At 50.5% G+C, this 16622-nt stretch overlaps 1 protein-coding gene across 1 annotated transcript in view; it reads left to right on the forward strand.

Annotated features, from left to right (window-relative positions):
• The window catches only part of TSPEAR (thrombospondin type laminin G domain and EAR repeats), an 82418-nt gene extending 68801 nt beyond the window's left edge, over positions 1–13617 (forward strand). The window contains exons 9-12 of the mRNA XM_077826996.1: positions 2543–2772; positions 7844–8031; positions 11943–12044; positions 13464–13617. Coding sequence (XP_077683122.1) covers positions 2543–2772; positions 7844–8031; positions 11943–12044; positions 13464–13617 — 674 coding nt within the window. The remainder of the gene's footprint in view (positions 1–2542; positions 2773–7843; positions 8032–11942; positions 12045–13463) is intronic.
• Positions 13618–16622: the final 3005 nt, after the last annotated feature.

Here is a 16622-nt window from a genome sequence, read left to right on the forward strand (position 1 = left end):
TAACACAAAAGGGCCGCAAGTACCGCTCAGAGCTTTGGCGACGGTAAAACGAGTGACTAGCCAGTGGTTTAATCAGTTTCATGAAAATAGCTGAATCTGTCTGAAAAGCACATTGCTCTACTATTACTGGTACAACCGCAAAGAAAAGAGCAAGGTTTGTTAAAGGGTGAGGGTGGTTAATAAATGCATAGGTTGGAAGGCCAGAAGGAACTGCTAGACCAAGTAGTCTGACCTCCTGTTCACCATAGACCAGAGACTTGCTCTTAGTGATTTCTGCATCCAGCCCATATTCGTGGTTGAGCTAGAGCATATTATTAGAAAGACTTTCAATCTTGGTTTAAAGACTCATTTCCCCCTGAGAAATGATCATGTCCATAACTGAAACCTCCTTGATATCTATTTTTCTTCTATATCTGTCACCTTCTCTTTTTATGCTTCTGTAGTAAATAAACGGTACAAACAACCACTCCACTTCTCTGCAGTTAAAAAAATGAGCGATTAAAAATTCGATAAAAAATGCAGGTTTAAACTGGTGTGCCTGAGAAGGACTGAATCTCTGCACTGCTGCAAATATAAAGTGGAAAGATTTATTTCAGCCTTCTCACTGTAAATCAAGCAAACAGCCAGCCATCCCGCGTGACCAGCTGTGCAATAATTAGGCATAGAACCACAAGAGGAAGGAATCGGAGATATTGACAGTAGGTAATCAGTGCCCTATGAAAACTATCAGCCCTGCATTTTTAGGGGCCCACCATTACACACATACTTGTAGGAAAAGAAAATTCAGGAAAGAGACTTGTTTTAGCTCAATGACAGTATGAAAATCAAAAGGATCACCTTTTATTTTCTCTTATAATAGATCATATAATACAACATAAAAATGTTGCAACAAAAAGTCATTTCAAAAGGAAAAACTGAAAATGTTTCATTGTGAAAATGCCGAGACGGAACACTGGGATTGCTGGAACTATTTTCTCTCTCTTTGTCGTTGAAATGTTGGTGAAATTGACGTGATTTTGTGACGCGTTTAGATTTTGATGGAACTGCATGTGCCGATGGAACACTGTTGGGCTGTAATTTTTCAGACCAGCTCTAGTCCTTGCGCATGCATTAGTATGCATTAGGCTGTGTGCTAAAGGCAGGCTGGAGTGACTCTCACGTTCGGGCAGCACTATGGTCCAGGAGACCCTGGGGGTGGGAGCTGAAAGGTGCTGGGTAACTCCACCGAGGAGAGATGAAATGGAAGCCCCCAAATCAGGCCGCCCAGGAGGTTACTTTGCATGGTGAGGAGGATGGAAGGGAGGGTAGAGAGCTCTATTCTCAAGTGTTTTGCTGGGAAAGGGAAAGCTGGCAATGCAGGCAGCCAGTTGGGCCAAACAGCATTCTCCGTTGCGTACACCTGTGTGTCACCCCCTGTGCCTGGTCACAGTGCTAGCACCAATCACTTTTTCTCCTGCACGGTGGGCTTTGGAACCAGGTTTGGTATTTGGGAATGAAGTTCTCTTGCTTTCGCACCGGGCTAGCGCCACGGCTGCAGCCCAGAGGTACTCAGCACAGTTGAGTCCAAAGGTCACTTTAAGCAAACTTTGCATCAGGAGGATGGGGCTTGTCTCGCCCCTTGCATGACTCAGAGCAACTCAGGACTGCTCTGTGTTATGTCTGGCTGCCCTCAGCCCTAAGGAGTTATTCAGGCAGTTAGGGAGTGCCATGGCATAGGGATAGCCTGGCATGAGCTGCAGGACGGTCTAGCTGCCCCAAGTACATGCCTAGGGTCTCAGATGGGCACACAGGTGGGGTGATTAGTCCTTCCCACAGCTCATGCTGCCAGGGCTGCGTTCTATTTTCAGTGCACTAGCTCAGGGAGAACTAACACAGTACGTCTCTGCGAGCTGGCCATCACACCCCAACCCAAAGCGTAGCCTCACCCCTAGATGTAAGAGCTGGTAGAGCCCAGTCAGGGTGTGTGTGCGAACAGGCAGGATTACGCTGTAGTGTCTATATCTGTACACGCACAGAGAGGAACTGATTGTCCCTTCTGTTGATCCCTCCTGTGCAATATTTCCTCAGGTCTCTCGGAAGCAAGACTGGTCCAGTCTCACCCAGCAGTTTTCCAGGGTGAATGGCACATCCCCAGCTGCCTGGGGTAGCTGGGACATTCCCTTTGAAGTGCAACATTTCAGTGGTGCCCAAGCACCAAACTCGGTAGCTGCACCCCTACTGAGTGGCAGAGGGCTGCAAGGCACTGTTAGAATTGCTCCCACATATCCAGGAGAAGTTTCCACTTAGGTATTACTTACTCCTCGTTGTCCTTGCTGGGTTAACGCTGTCATTGGCTGAGAGAGGAACTGAATTGGTAGCATCTGCTCGTTTGCTTCTTGGGAAGAAATTAGTCCCTAAGGGACAGACAGCTTAGCTGCTTTCCCCCCTTTCGTATATTTCTTCTGATCCTTCGCTAGTCTCTGTCAAGTTACTGTCTCATTTCTTTTGATCACCGAACTGCATTCTGTTTGCTAACGCCCTCTTCTTTTTCTGTCATTCCCAGGGGATAATCACAACATCAATAGTGTCATATATCGGTGGAACCCCAGGACTGGGCTTTTCGAGGCCAACCAGACAATTCCTACCTCTGGAGCCTATGACTGGGAATTTTTTACTGTTGGACCTTACTCTTTCCTAGTCGTGGCCAACACATTTAATGGCACATCTACAAAGATCGACTCCCACATCTACATCTGGCTCGGTGGCTCCTTTCAGCTCTTCCAGTCAATCCTGGTAAGAAGTTGCTAGAAGTCAGATTCGACTTCCCTTTCGCACTGAGTAGTTCCAGTGAGTTTAATGGGACTTCCCAGCTAAGTGAGGCCAGCTGGATATGGCTCTATGAGGAGGTGCATGGCTCATGCAGGCCAGTGGGATCTGGTTGTAGGAGGAGGTGCGGCTCCTGGGGCCAGTGGGATCTGGCTGTAGGAGGAGGTGCGGCTCCTGGGACCAGTGGGATCTGGCTGTAGGAGGAGGTGCGGCTCCTGGGGCCAGTGGAATCTGGCTGTAGGAGGAGGTGCGGCTCCTGGGGCCAGTGGGATCTGGCTGTAGGAGGAGGTGCGGCTCCTGGGGCCAGTGGGATCTGGCTGTAGGAGGAGGTGCGGCTCCTGGGACCAGTGGGATCTGGCTGTAGGAGGAGGTGCGGCTCCTGGGGCCAGTGGGATCTGGCTGTAGGAGGAGGTGCGGCTCCTGGGGCCAGTGGGATCTGGCTGTAGGAGGAGGTGCGGCTCCTGGGGCCAGTGGGATCTGGCTGTAGGAGGAGGTGCGGCTCCTGGGACCAGTGGGATCTGGCTGTAGGAGGAGGTGCGGCTCCTGGAACCAGTGGGATCTGGCTGTAGGAGGAGGTGCGGCTCCTGGAACCAGTGGGATCTGGCTGTAGGAGGAGGTGCGGCTCCTGGGGCCAGTGGGATCTGGCTGTAGGAGGAGGTCCATGGCTTATCGTCTGGGGACAGACCGACAACCTCTCTCTTTGTGCGTGAATTGGTGAAAAAAGCGAAAGCTGCTGAGAGTGTCTCCTTTGATCATGGAACTCGTGAAAGCCTATTTTGTGCCCACTGAAGACAAAAATCAATATAGAAAATTAATCAAGCTTCTTCCTTCTCACAAAACGTACACCCTTCCCCAGCTTTGTTCTCTTGTCTTTCGCTACTTGAGTGTAATAGCCCGAAGTCTGTCTCCTGCCTTCCAGGGATTCGAGACAATGCTAGATAATAAGTGTAGAGAGAAGTGTTCTCTAGTCCCATGGGGTACTGCTGGGGTTTTCTTTCCTAAAGACTTGCCAAGTTCAGTTTTTTTTTTTTTGTATGCAGTGGCAGTGTTGCTAGCTGACATCAGTGGCTGGGAGGTACCCCCTTGGGTAAGGTGCCAAACCGGTTTGGGGCAGCAGAGGAGAGGAATAGTAGAGTGTAGGGTGGGGGGGCTACATGACCTCGGAGTCAACCCCAACCCCATTACACACCTGATTTCATCAATGCACATATTAGTGTTCGCTGTCTGTACAGTTCCAGTCGTGTGCCAGGCACTTTAGAGACTGCTGAGAAGACAATGTCCATGCCCCCACAGGCCGAGACCCGAACATACAAGCTGAGGAGAAGAACTGGGGGCAGCTCCTTGAATGCTGCCTGCCTTTCCTCACAGCTTTACAGCAGCTCCTAGTGCATCCTGCCATGGGCTGACTCAAACATGAAGCAGAAACCATGTGAACATCAAACAAGCCCAAACTCGCCACAGCTATTTCTGATCACTCTAGATATAGAAAAAGTGACTTATACAGCCCCTGCTGTGTTATCTTGCTGGGTGAAAACGTTGCTGGGTGGGCGGGGATCTCCCAAGTCACTTTGCGGGCCGCTCTCCAAATCAGCAGAGCAGCGGGGCTCGGTGGGCTGATGGAGAGAGCAGCCCTGGCTGAGACAGCAGCGTAGTGCTGTCTACATCCCTACAGAACTGTTAGGCTCCGTCTCTCTGCCCTTCTCTTCATACACCTCTGCCCTCTCAGGCCCTGTGTTCCCCAGCCCGTTAGCCAAGCAGCATCCGACACTGATGGTGAAACTCTAGCCCTCTGAGGTCTATGGGAGTTTTGCCATTGACTTAAATTTCACCCTCATCCCGTTGACTGGAGCAGTCTCTGCTGAGTGCTGGGAGTTTCTTTCTATCTCCAGGAGCTGCCTTCACAGCAAGAGCAAGAACACAGCGTAGGTTTCACCCAGCTCCTGGGTGTTAATCTGCCAAACTGTCCTCGTTTTAAAAGCAAGTACCCGTGCTTGGCTGGTCTCCTTGCCCAGCCCTTAGAGCTGCAGTCTGTGCTCTCTGAGGGTGACATCCAGGGCAGCAGCTACTGGGGTCTCACTGGATCTAGAGTAAAAGTTCTGCCTACTGAATAATAGCCTGTGTTCCTAATTAGTCAGAGCCAGGGTCCAGAAAAGTAAGAGAATCACTGAGGTCACCTGCAGTATCCTTCTGAGAAAACAACTGGCTGAAATCAGCAAATCGCTCGCCTGGTGGCATTGCCACACCCTTGTACAAGGCTTCTTGGAAGGTTCATTATTTATACAATTTCACCTTCCCTCCCTTCCATGTGATTTTTAAATCCATGATGAGGGTGCTGAGATTTCAGTCCCTGGAGGACCGGGGCAAGGAGTGTTGTGAGAGGAATTCTGGGTTTACTGGAACACTTCGCTATGAGAGAGAGCCACTGGAGGATTCGGAAAGTTACCAGCAGCAGGACTTGCTTCAGGCCATAACAGCCAGTTCCTGTGTGGATGTTGTTTTTGGCAGGGCATGATTGCTCTCTTGGGGTATGTTCTCTCTTTCACAGAGGAGTATTTAACAAGCTCCAAATTGCAACCAGTGAAATGTGGCAGCTACATTCTCACAAGGCGGAGATGCATTTCAGTCCCATTTCTTGGATGCTGCTCCATGTCTGGAGAGCTTGATTTCTTTTTAATGGGAAATTGCAAACTCCCAATTTGATTTTAAAATTTACCCTTAAGATTTGTGAAAATCCCTAGCCTCCCTAAAGCAGCAGGAGCTAATAAAAGGAACAGAAAGTTCAGAACTAGAGCTAAGCAAGCTATGCCCTCAACATCAAATTGCCTGGACATTGATCTTCCGAAGCGTGTCACTCTAACAGGTAGGGCTTCCTATCTCTCTGTTTCACTTTGTGGGGAGGTTGTCACTTAGAGACTCTGCTAGTGTTGGGGAGGAGAACCTGTGTCCCAAAAGCCTGTCCTGGAGCTGCCAGAATCTCTTCTCTTTCACAGCTTTGCTCAGATTATTTTGTGACAATTGTAGCCTCTGGATCACCAACTCTGAAACAGCGTGTATGACATCTGTTCCTGATACATGTATAATAGCATCACAGTGTGAAGCTGCTGGGGATGAGAGGTGATGCACTGTACAATGCTTTGGTCCTTCCATACAACAGCCTTCTCAGGCCTTGATTCAGTAAACCATCCCTCTTCAACCAAGTACCCTTTAAGTTCTGTATGCACTGTAAAGGGACTTAACGCATGCTTGAAGTAAAGCATGTGCTTAAATTCTCTGCTGAAATGTGGCCTAAAACAGGCCTACGCACACCTGTGTAATAGGTTTGAGACCTCCATCAAAAATTTATTCATTGAATCATGGAAATGTCAGGCTGGAAGGGACCTCAAGAAGTCACCAAGTCCAGTCCCTTTTATTGTCGCAGGACCAAGTAAACTTAGACCAGCCCTCACAGGTGTTTGTCCAACCTGTTCTTAAAAACCTCCAAGGATGGAGATTCCACATTCTCCTTTGGAAGCCTATTCCAGAGCTTAACTACCCTTATAATTAGAAAGTTTTTCCTAATATCTAATCTAAATCTTTTGCTGAAGATTAAGCCCATTACTCCGTGTCCTACCTTCAGTGACCACAGAGAACAATTGATTGCCTTCCTCTTTATAACAACCCTTAACATATCTGAAGACTTTTATCCGGTTCCCCCTGAGCTGTCTTTTCTTAAGACTAAACATGCCCTCTTTTTTATAGCCATTCTTCGTAGTCAGGTTTTCTAAACTTTTTATCATTTTTGTTGCACTCCTCTGGACTCTCTCCAATTGTCCACATCTTTCCTTAAGTGTGGCACCCAGAACAGGACACAGTATCCAGCTGGGGCCTCACCAGTGACAAGTAGCGCAGGACAATTATCTCCTGGATCCTACATATGACACTTGTGCTAATACACCCCAGAACGATATTAGTCTTTTTTGCAACATCCATTGTTGACTCATATTCCATTTGTGATCCACTATCACCCCCAAGTCCTTTTCAGTAATACTGCCACCTGGCCAGTTACTCCCCATTTTGTAGTTGTGCATTTGATCTTTCCTTCCTAAGCAAAGTCTTTATTGAATTTATGCACTTGTCTTTATTGAATTCCATCTTGCTGATTTCAGACCAATTCTCCGATTTGGCAAGGCCATTTTGAATTTGAATTCTGTCCTACAGAGTGCTTGCAACCCCTCCCAGCTCAGTGTCATCTGCAGATTTTATAAGCACACTCTCCAGTCCATTATGGGCACTAGGACCCAGGAAAAGCTGCTTATCCGAGACATTAATGAAAATATTGACTAATGCTGGATGCAGGATTGGCCCCTGCAGGACCCCACTAGGCACAGCTGTCAAAGTTTGACTCAGACTCACAATTTATCAGACCACTCTGTTTTATTAGCAAAGCTGCTCTGCTAATACATTTAGAAGTGAGCCCCCGAGTGGGGCTTGTGTCTTTTAATTTATACAGTTTTTTGGAGAACAAGTTACAGAGAAGTTACAGACAAAAGAAGAAAAAGATTTTAGTCACCACCCTTCAAGATCCCTGAGACCAGTCACGTATCTTCAATTACCTGCCACCCTTAACAATCTCCTTTAACAGCTTCCAGTTAACTTAACTAATTGCCCTTCACACCTTCCATTGTGATGCCTGCTTCTTAGACGTGCTGGCTCTATCTTAATTGCTTCTCCATTCAAAAGCTAACTGTCCCTACGTGTGCTCCCTCAGATACTTTGTTACATGTTTTGGCATGCCCTCTCATATACAATGTATCCAGCATGTCCCCTTATACAAGGTTATACTTATACAATGTTATACTTCCACACACCCTCCACAGCAAACCATTGAAAACTACCCCCGAATATGGTCTTTCAACTAGTTGGGCATCCATGTTAAGGTCGTTTCATCTAGACCCCATTTCCCTGGTTTGTTTATGAGAACGTCATGTAGGACGGTGTGAAAAACCTGACTAAAATCTAAAGATATGTTACCCAGGTTCGCTTTTTCGGTTCATTCTAGACTTTTGGTGCTGCCGACTGGGAGGCCTTCCCCATTGGAGACAGAATCTTCCTCGCGGTGGCTAACAGTCATAGTTATGACAGTGCAACGGTAGTACTGAACAACTACTATGCCATCAACTCCTCCATCTATGAGCTAAACATCACGGCACAGATGTTTGTCAAGTTTCAGGATCTTCTCACCTACAGGTACCAACTCTCTTTTCAGTGCAAAAACATCTGCACTGGGTCCCGGAGAGCTCCCGATTTAACCTCCTTTCCAGTGATCACAGAGTCAGACATTTGTAGATTTTTCAGACCAGAAGGGACCGTGACCTCCTGCATAGCACAGGGCAGAGAATTTAACCCAGGGATTCACATAATACCGGCATCTGCCAGGGATTGCACTCATAGGCATAGTTTGACTGCTATACTGGGGGTGGGGGGAAGCGCACCCATGCACATGCAAGCACCCACACGTGCATGCTGAAGCCGGTCCCCTTGGTCACTGGCTCTCTCCCCGCGCCTACAGTTGTACCTGGGCTGCTGGTGCTGGGGAGGACAGAAGGGCATAACGAGGGAGCCCCAGCTGCTGCTGGCAGCCACTCCAGCACCGGCTGCTGCAGTGATGTCCTTGCTCTACTGCTGCTGCAATTGCCTCCCTGCTGGGGCTGCTGCTGCCCAGGGAACGCCCCATGCTGGGCTCCTGCTTCCCCCGCCCATTCCTGTATCCCCTTTTCTTCCCCATCCCCTCCCTCTTCCTCTCCCCTTCTCTTCCCCCTGCCCCAGCCAACTTCCCTTCCCCACTGTCTCTTCTCCTCACCACACCCCCCTTACTCTGTTCCCTCGCCCCGCCCCCAGGGGCACTCATGGCTGTAGAGAAAACAGGTGGGCACTAGGACCCAGGAAAAGCTGCTCACTCAGTCCTGCTCCATCCTTTTCCCAGAGCCGAAATGATGGCAATGACAAAGTCCCCTTCTCTCCCTGGCCCCCAGGCTGAGCAGAACAAGCCCTGCAGGGCAGCTGAGCACTCACAGAAATAGGGGGGAAGGAATGACATGTGACCCCTCCATGCCTCCCCTGTTTGAGAGGACCGTGCCCCAGAGACCCCCCAAATTACACCTATGATCATGCTTCCCCTCCCCTCGGGAAACATGACGAGAGGGAGTCACTACGTAGGAACACCAGGGCCCATACCCTGACCTAGCTTAAATCAGCTGACTTCCATGAACTTCAATAGCTGTGCTGATTTACATCAGCTAAGGATCAGGCCCCCGATTTGGAAATTGAGGCATGTTCCCATTTAAACAAAGGAGGGAGAGTGTGGCACATGACTGATGACTGGGGGTGGCTGGGGTGCTCAGAAGAAGGAGAGTCCTGTGTTTGTCAATGAAGGTTCCACCAACGCGTCTGTTCCCATCCTGTTTCAATGAACCACATTGTGTAAGAGGAGGACACAGCTGGCCACAGGGGTTATCTGATGTTTAGCAGTTGAGAGTGTAGGTTGAACAACTATCTAGATAGTTACTCTCTCAGGTCTACTAGCATAGAACTGGGAGAAGGTGGTTAGAGGAACCTGCCCACTTTGGACCCAGTTTTCCCCTCCCCACACTGGATTTCAGTGGCTGCATTATATGTCCCCTTTGCACCATATAACAGGCTGCCCAAGGTGCAAGGCAGAGGAGAACCAGGCCCAGTGTCCTATGCAGAGCTCAGTTACAAAGTCTGTATCACCAGCAAAGCCAGACAAGAACAAAAGAAAAAAACCCCTTCATTGTCTCTGTCCATTTCCCTGGCCCTCTGTGCCCAGTGGGGACCCACCATACCCAGGGCCCATCCAGATACAAGCACTTCACTCTGCTCCACACATTCCTCTGCACTGAGGTGGATCTTCCTGGCCAGGCTAGTGGGGAGGCCCAGGTCCTTCTGCTGGCAAGGTGTGGGTAGATTTCAGAGTGCCGATCCCAATGGAAGCTGTGGATCATGTGGCCTCAAGGCCTGGCGCTGGAGCTTTGTGTTTGCTGAGACCGGGGACAGAAGGGAGCACTGAGAGGCCGTTTGTAGCTCAGCAGAAAGGAGGCTTCTCCCCATTCGATCTGAGTGCAGACCCTAGGGGGATGGATACATCGTAAAGCCTGATTGGCAATGTGAGAGCCCTGGGCCAGGCAGAATTGCTCTTCCTTCAGCCAGCTGCTTCCACGTCAGAGTCTCCACAATAAACTGAGCCCAGACTAGCCCTCCCTCATGAGTGCTGCCAGCCCTGTGCATTGGCGTAACACCCGCGAGCAACCTGCACCTTGGCAGGTCTTTAACTGAACTCCTCCTCCTGTGGGAAATCAGCCTTTCCGTGGCACCAGCACCATGGCATAGGTGAGCTACTTGGCCATCGTTTGTCAGCCCGCTCAGATGGGGTTCTAGCCCAACATGACCTCAGCTGCTCAAAGGGCAGCGTGCCTCTTTTGGCTGAGACTGAAGCAAGGACGTGTGTTTCAGGCCCCCTGCCGTAGCTGGCTGTTTCTTGCTCCTTCTCACAACCAGCAGCCATTCCGGAAAAAGCAAGTGGGTGAGTCCTTGGTGCTTTGGCCTGTGTGCGAGCAGTGGCCTACTCCATTCCCCAGAGCAAAGCACTCAGGTCATCTTCTTTGGAGCTGTCTGCAGGACATGCGGAGAGGTGCCCCATGAAATCTCTGCCAGCCAATCCCACTGCGGGTGGAGCTTCAAGAGTGGCAATAACAAATAGTTCCAGTCTGGCTGTTCTCAGCCACCAGATTCAAGCCACTCAGCTTAGGACTTCAGCCCGCTTTACAGGGAAGGAAATGGAGGCATCAAGCTTAGTCGCTTCACATCGTCAGGGCTTCTCAGCACTTCTTCAAATCAGGCCTGAAAGCAAGCACCAGCCATACCCGCCGTGTCCCACCCATGCCCTGTCCCGGGGTTAATCAATAGGCGGCCCGCAGGCCAAATCCAGGCCGCCAGCCGCTTTTGAACGGACCCCGAAATCTTGTTATTTACATAGTATTGTTACTGCGGTGTGAAAAATGTTTCTCTGGAGTCTGGACCTTGGCCGAGAAATGTGGAGCTTGACAAAAAATAACTGACTACCCCATTCCCTCTCCACTGACCCACACTGGGAATTTGCTGAATGGTAGCTCATTCTGGAACATGATAGTCAGGAACTAAAATCCGTGAGGATCAATTGTTGAAAAGATTCTTTTCAAAATGTATTATAACTGAAGGCAGCTTGGGGAAAACCTGCCTCTATGTGGAAATAGCTGAATTCCCCTCAGGCTGACATAGTTTTTGTAAGTCACTTTTAAGGGAGGAGTGATCTTGCCTCTTCTGTATACAGCATACAAGCCCAGTTCTGTCCTCCTCAGTGCCCAGTCCAGTCATGTGTGGCTCTGAATTTAGCAGCAAGCATATCTCAAATGGAAAGCTTGGCTGTGATCCCTAATCATTCCCTGTATCAGTGCCTCTGGGTCTGGACACCACAGTGCAATTTGACCATGCTGAAAGGAGGTAAGGTGTTGTCACCCATTTAACTCCTAACCTCTTGAGGTGCGAGATGTCACAGTACAGCCACAGCAATGACCCACACTGTCTGTGTTTGCAAGGCTTGGTATGCTGGCCTTCACCTGGCCAGGGCTGACATGACTCTGTGGCATGTATACCTCATGCCCACATATGGACCAGCCACTGTTACCAGAGGCCAGGCTTGCTATGACTGAAGTGCTTGTGGAAAGGGCTGAATTAGCAACTGTTTATCTACAAAACAAGTGCCTTGTGGGCAGTGGCCCAGCAAACTGTCCCACCAATGTGCCTCCACCCTGACCTGGGGAGACCATACCTGTTGGGAGGAGGGTACTTTATACCCATCATCCCTTCCTGCTGCCACGTCCACTCCATACCAGCTGCGGTCATGGCCTATCTCCCGGGGACACTAGAATCTGGACTGGAGCCACCAACTCATCACAAAGCCCAGGGAATGGCCAGCAGACGGTAACAGCTTTGTGTCTCTGTGCTGCCCTGGGCCGGATGGCGGCTGGTGCCCCGAAGGGACCTGGTGAGCCTCTCTAGGGATGGTTCTAATGACCCATCTGTGTGCTTGCTCCCTATCACAGTGCTCTGGACTGGGAGTTCTTTTCAGTGGGAGAAGATTATTTTCTGGTGGTAGCAAACTCCTTTGACGGATTCACCTTCTCTGTGAACAGTATTATATACAGGTAACTATGCCCGAATGGTGCTGCCCCATCTTAGAGCCACAGGCAGTTGGAGAGGCACCGTCAATTGTCTGCAGTCAAGGGCCAGAGGAAATGCAGACAGAGATGGCTCAGAAGGCTCAAGTGATTCATTTCGTCCCTTCACCCTGCTCTGCCTCCTCAGGATCTGGGCTGCTCTGCGTGGGGCCAGGTGGCCCAGAAGCAGAGCAAGCAAGAAATGTACAGGGGAGGTTATTCCACCCTTTTCTTCTACTCTTGCTACCTGATTGCAGATCCATACCTCTGAATGGGCCCTAGTGCAAAGCGAGCGTCGTTCTAACCCATGCAGAACTGGGCCATTTCAGCCAAAAGCAGCAAAAGAAGGCAGTGGGCCTGAAGGAGGAGTCAGGGAGAGAAGGAGTGAGACTGCGCCTTCCACTGCTCTCTGGTGGCCAATGGATGTGTTGGGTTCAGTGCCCACAGGCAGTGACTAGAGGGGGGACCATGCAGAGGCCTTTCCCCTCAGGCTTTTCCTGCTGGATGCAGAGCTGGTAACGTGCACCCGAGCGAGCGTCCTGCAGGCATCTGTCGGGCTGGGGACCGGTGCTGTGTGGGCAGCAGCCCCGCGAGCTCTGCGTGCTGCCCCCCTGCAATCCTGACCGGGAGGTGCTACCACCAGGGCGAGAGTCTCCATGGCTGGGCTGCCGGTTGACCTTTGAGCCTGCCCACCTGCTCTCAGTGACCTGTGGGGTGGTGCTGACCCTGGTCACTAGGGCCTGGACTGAGGCCACCAAATCCATTTCACGTAGGCCACCCCACCCAGCCATCAGGTGACCATTCTAGGCCACTACTGGGCAATTTTTCAACCATCAGCCTAGAGGGAAAAGGTTCAGTATTTCATGACCAGTCACCAGTGCCTCATCGTCTGGAGGGGGGCAGAGGTATGAAGCTGTTCAGACTGGGAATGAATCCGGTGTCTGCTTCTGCACAAAACATCCCTGACAGGAGAGGTCTAACACAGCACCAAGCCTCGAGCAGCAGGATCTTCCTCTAGTTCTGTTCCAGTCACAGCCCTTCCAGATAAGGAAGCATGCAATGGAGTAATGGGGGCTGGGAGGGGCCAATGCATCTTTGTGGGACAGCGTTTCTGTCAGTTTGAACTAGCAAGGGTCTGTCTACGCTGCACTCAGAGGTGTGACTGCAGCATGCGTGGACATACCTGAGCTAGCTTTGGTCTAGCTAGCTCGGCCCATGCTGCAGCAGCTTCACTGCTGCTGTTATTGGAGCTAGCTAGGTCAGAGCTAGCTTGGGTGCATCTACACCTGCTGCAGTCCCACCGCTGACTGCAGCGTAGACAGCCCTTCAGAGTCACTAGCGTGGGGAGGTGCCCAGTGGAGATGCAAGCCCATGCTATGGGTATTAACGCTATCCTCTGCGCTGCAGGTGGCAAGGGTATGAAGGCTTCGTAGCGGTTCATCGTCTTCCGACGTTTGGCTGTCGAGACTGGGAAGCGTTTCACACAACAGCGGGCTCCTACCTCATCTACTCCAGTGCCAGGGAACCACTCTCCAAGGTGCTGAAGCTGAAAACCATCTGATCAGATATTCAGTGATGTCTGTTTACTGCCAGGAGCGGGACAAACCCAGGCAAAGAGGTGACTTGTCCGGCTCTGCCCAGGCTAGAATTATCCCCCTGCAGGAAATACGCCAACTCAGGAATGCTGGGAAAGTCTGAAGCCTCAGTGCCAAATCCCTGGGGTTGGTTGAGCTGTGCTCTGCGCAGGACCTGGACAGATGGGGGAAAGTGGTTCTATGGCACCTATCCCATTCCTTCATCCAGGAGCTGGCCGGGGCACCATGTGAGCCCAGCTATGGCTTGAGCCAGATGGCGGCCGTCAGGCTGGTGCTATTCTGAGCTCCACGGATAACATGCAGCAGGGGAGATGGTCCGAGGGCACAGTCTAGTCCTACATTCAAACCCATCCTAGGCAGCCATCCTCTAGCTCACTCTGCAGTAGACCCCAGCGGGTGAGAACACCAGCTCTGTGGAGTGTCCAGCCTCCATTGGATTGGTCTGATGCACGAGCCTTGCATGGTTATGTCCTCCAATAACGCTGCCCATGTCCTCCAAGGTGTATTGATTCTTGTTTCCAGGCCCACCTGCCTGCAATGCTGAGGAGGCGTGCAGTGTCTGTCTAACCTCCTCCCATTACTGTAGTTGTTTCCAGTTATTCCCTGTGCGTGACGGGTTCATCTTGCAGAAATCAATAGGTATATTTTACAACCACGCTGAGTCGATGGAGATGTGATGATTTATCCCCTATAATGACAGAGGCAGTGGTGGCAGTTCCACAGTTATGGCTGCACTGCGATTTGCACTTAGAGGGATTTTAGTCATTAGAGTAGCAGGCCAGATCCTCAGATGGTGGAAATCACCCTCACGCCATTGGGCCCTCGCCCTCCAATCTGGCAAAGTCATTTTCCCATGGAAGTGTCTGTTTAATTGTTTTAGTAAGAGATTCAGTCAGTCACAGAGGGAATGTTGCAAAATGCTCCAGTTGCAATTTTGTCCTGTTTCGCTCATCCTTCTTTGAGGTCCTCTGCTTAGAATCATAGAAGATTAGGGTTGGAAGAGACCTCAGGAGGTCATCTAGTCCAACCCCCTGCTCAAAGCAGGACCAATCCCCAATTAAATCATCCCAGCCAAGGCTTTGTCAAGCTGCGCCTTAAAAACCTTTAAGGAGGGAGATTCCACCACCTCCCTAGGTAACCCATTCCAGTGCTTCACCACCCTTCTAGTGAAATAGTGGCTCCTAATATTCAACCTAAACCTCCCCCACTGCAACTTGAGACCATTGCTCCTTGTTCTGTCATCTGCCACCACTGAGAACAGCCGAGCTCCATCCTCTTTGGAACTCCCCTTCAGGTAGTTGAAGGCTGCTATCAAATCCCCCCTCACTCTTCTCTTCTGCAGACTAAATAACCCCAGTTCCCTCAGCCTCTCCTCATAAGACATGGGCCCCAGCCCCCTAATCATTTTCGTTGCCCTCTGCTGGACTCTCTCCAATTTGTCCACATCCCTTCTGTAGTGGGGGGACCAAAACTGGGCACAGTACTCCAGGTGTGGCATCACCAGTGCCAAATAGAGGGGAATAATCACTTCCCTCAATCTGCTGCCAACGCTCCTACTAATACAGCCCAATATGCCCTTGGCCTCCTTGCCAACAACTGCTGACTCATATCCAGCTTCTCGTAATCCCCAGGTCCTTTTCTGCAGAACTGCTGCTTAGCCAGTCGGTCCCCAGCCTGTAGTGATGCATGGGATTCTTTCTTCCTAAGTGCAGGACTCTGCACTTGTCCTTGTTGAACCTCATCAGATTTCTTTTGGCCCAATCCTCCAATTTGTCTAGATCACGCTGGACGCTATCCCTACTCTCCAGCATATCTACCTCTCCCCCCAGTTTAGTGTCATCTGCGAATTTGCTGCGGGTGCAATTAATCCCATCATCCAGATCATTAATAAAGATGTTTAACCAAACCGGTCCCAGGACCAACCCCTGGGACACTCTGCTTGATACCGGCTGCCAACTAGACATCGAGCTGTTGATCATTATCCATTGAGCCAGACAATCTAGCCAGCTTTCTATCCACCTTATAGTCCATTCATCCAATCCATACTTTTTTAACTTGCTGGCAAGAATACTATGGGAGACCATATCAAAAGGTTTGCTAAAGTCAAGATATATCATGTCCACTGCTTTCCCCATATCCACAGAGCCCGTTATCTTATCATAGAAGGTAATCAGGTTGGTCAGGCATGACTTGCCTTTGGTGAATCCATGTTGACTGTTCCTGATCACCTTCCTCTCCTTCAAGTGCTTCAAAATGGATTCCTTGAGGTCCTGCTCCATGATTTTGCCAGGGACTGAAGTGAGGCTGACAGGTCTGTAGTTCCCCGGGTTCTCTTTCTTACCTTTTTAAAATATGGGCACTATATTTACCTTTTACCAATCGTCTGGGACCTCTCGGACTTAACCAACCAGAGGTCTACCAATCCATAGGCTCAGAGACAGAGCCCCCTTTGAACGCTGAGCATGCATGGAGTTATCACCATTATTAATCATAGCCCCAGCCTGCCCACCCTGGCTCCCTGCGTGCACCAACCAGCAGCTCTGGGAGGCTGAGCACTGGGAGAGGGGACATGCGGGTGGCAGGGGCATGTGAGGGGAGCATGGGGAGACAATTGGGGTGTGAGCTAGAGGGGAAAGAAGCTGCACTCCAATGAGCCACCCCCGGGCATTGGCACTAGGTGCTCTGAAACAGCCAGCCCGTTTCCTCCAGGGGGGGCTGCATGGAACCACTTGGGGATGATTTGGGAAGAAGCCCTGTATGAACATAAGACCAATGTACTCCCCCACATTGGAGAGTGCTTCTGGGGGAGCCCCAGCATGCTCCGGGGGGGATTCCCCTAGAGAGATGGGAGCACCAGCTACAGAGATTCTGATGAAGGAGTCCTGACGAGGGGACAAATACTGCAGAAAAGATGGGGCAAGATTAAATAAGAAGGGCCCCCCAGACCGCTAGTGCATGGGCAGAAGGGGCT

This window comes from Eretmochelys imbricata, chromosome 9 (assembly GCF_965152235.1).
Source record: "Eretmochelys imbricata isolate rEreImb1 chromosome 9, rEreImb1.hap1, whole genome shotgun sequence".
Lineage (NCBI taxonomy): Eukaryota > Metazoa > Chordata > Testudines > Cheloniidae > Eretmochelys > Eretmochelys imbricata.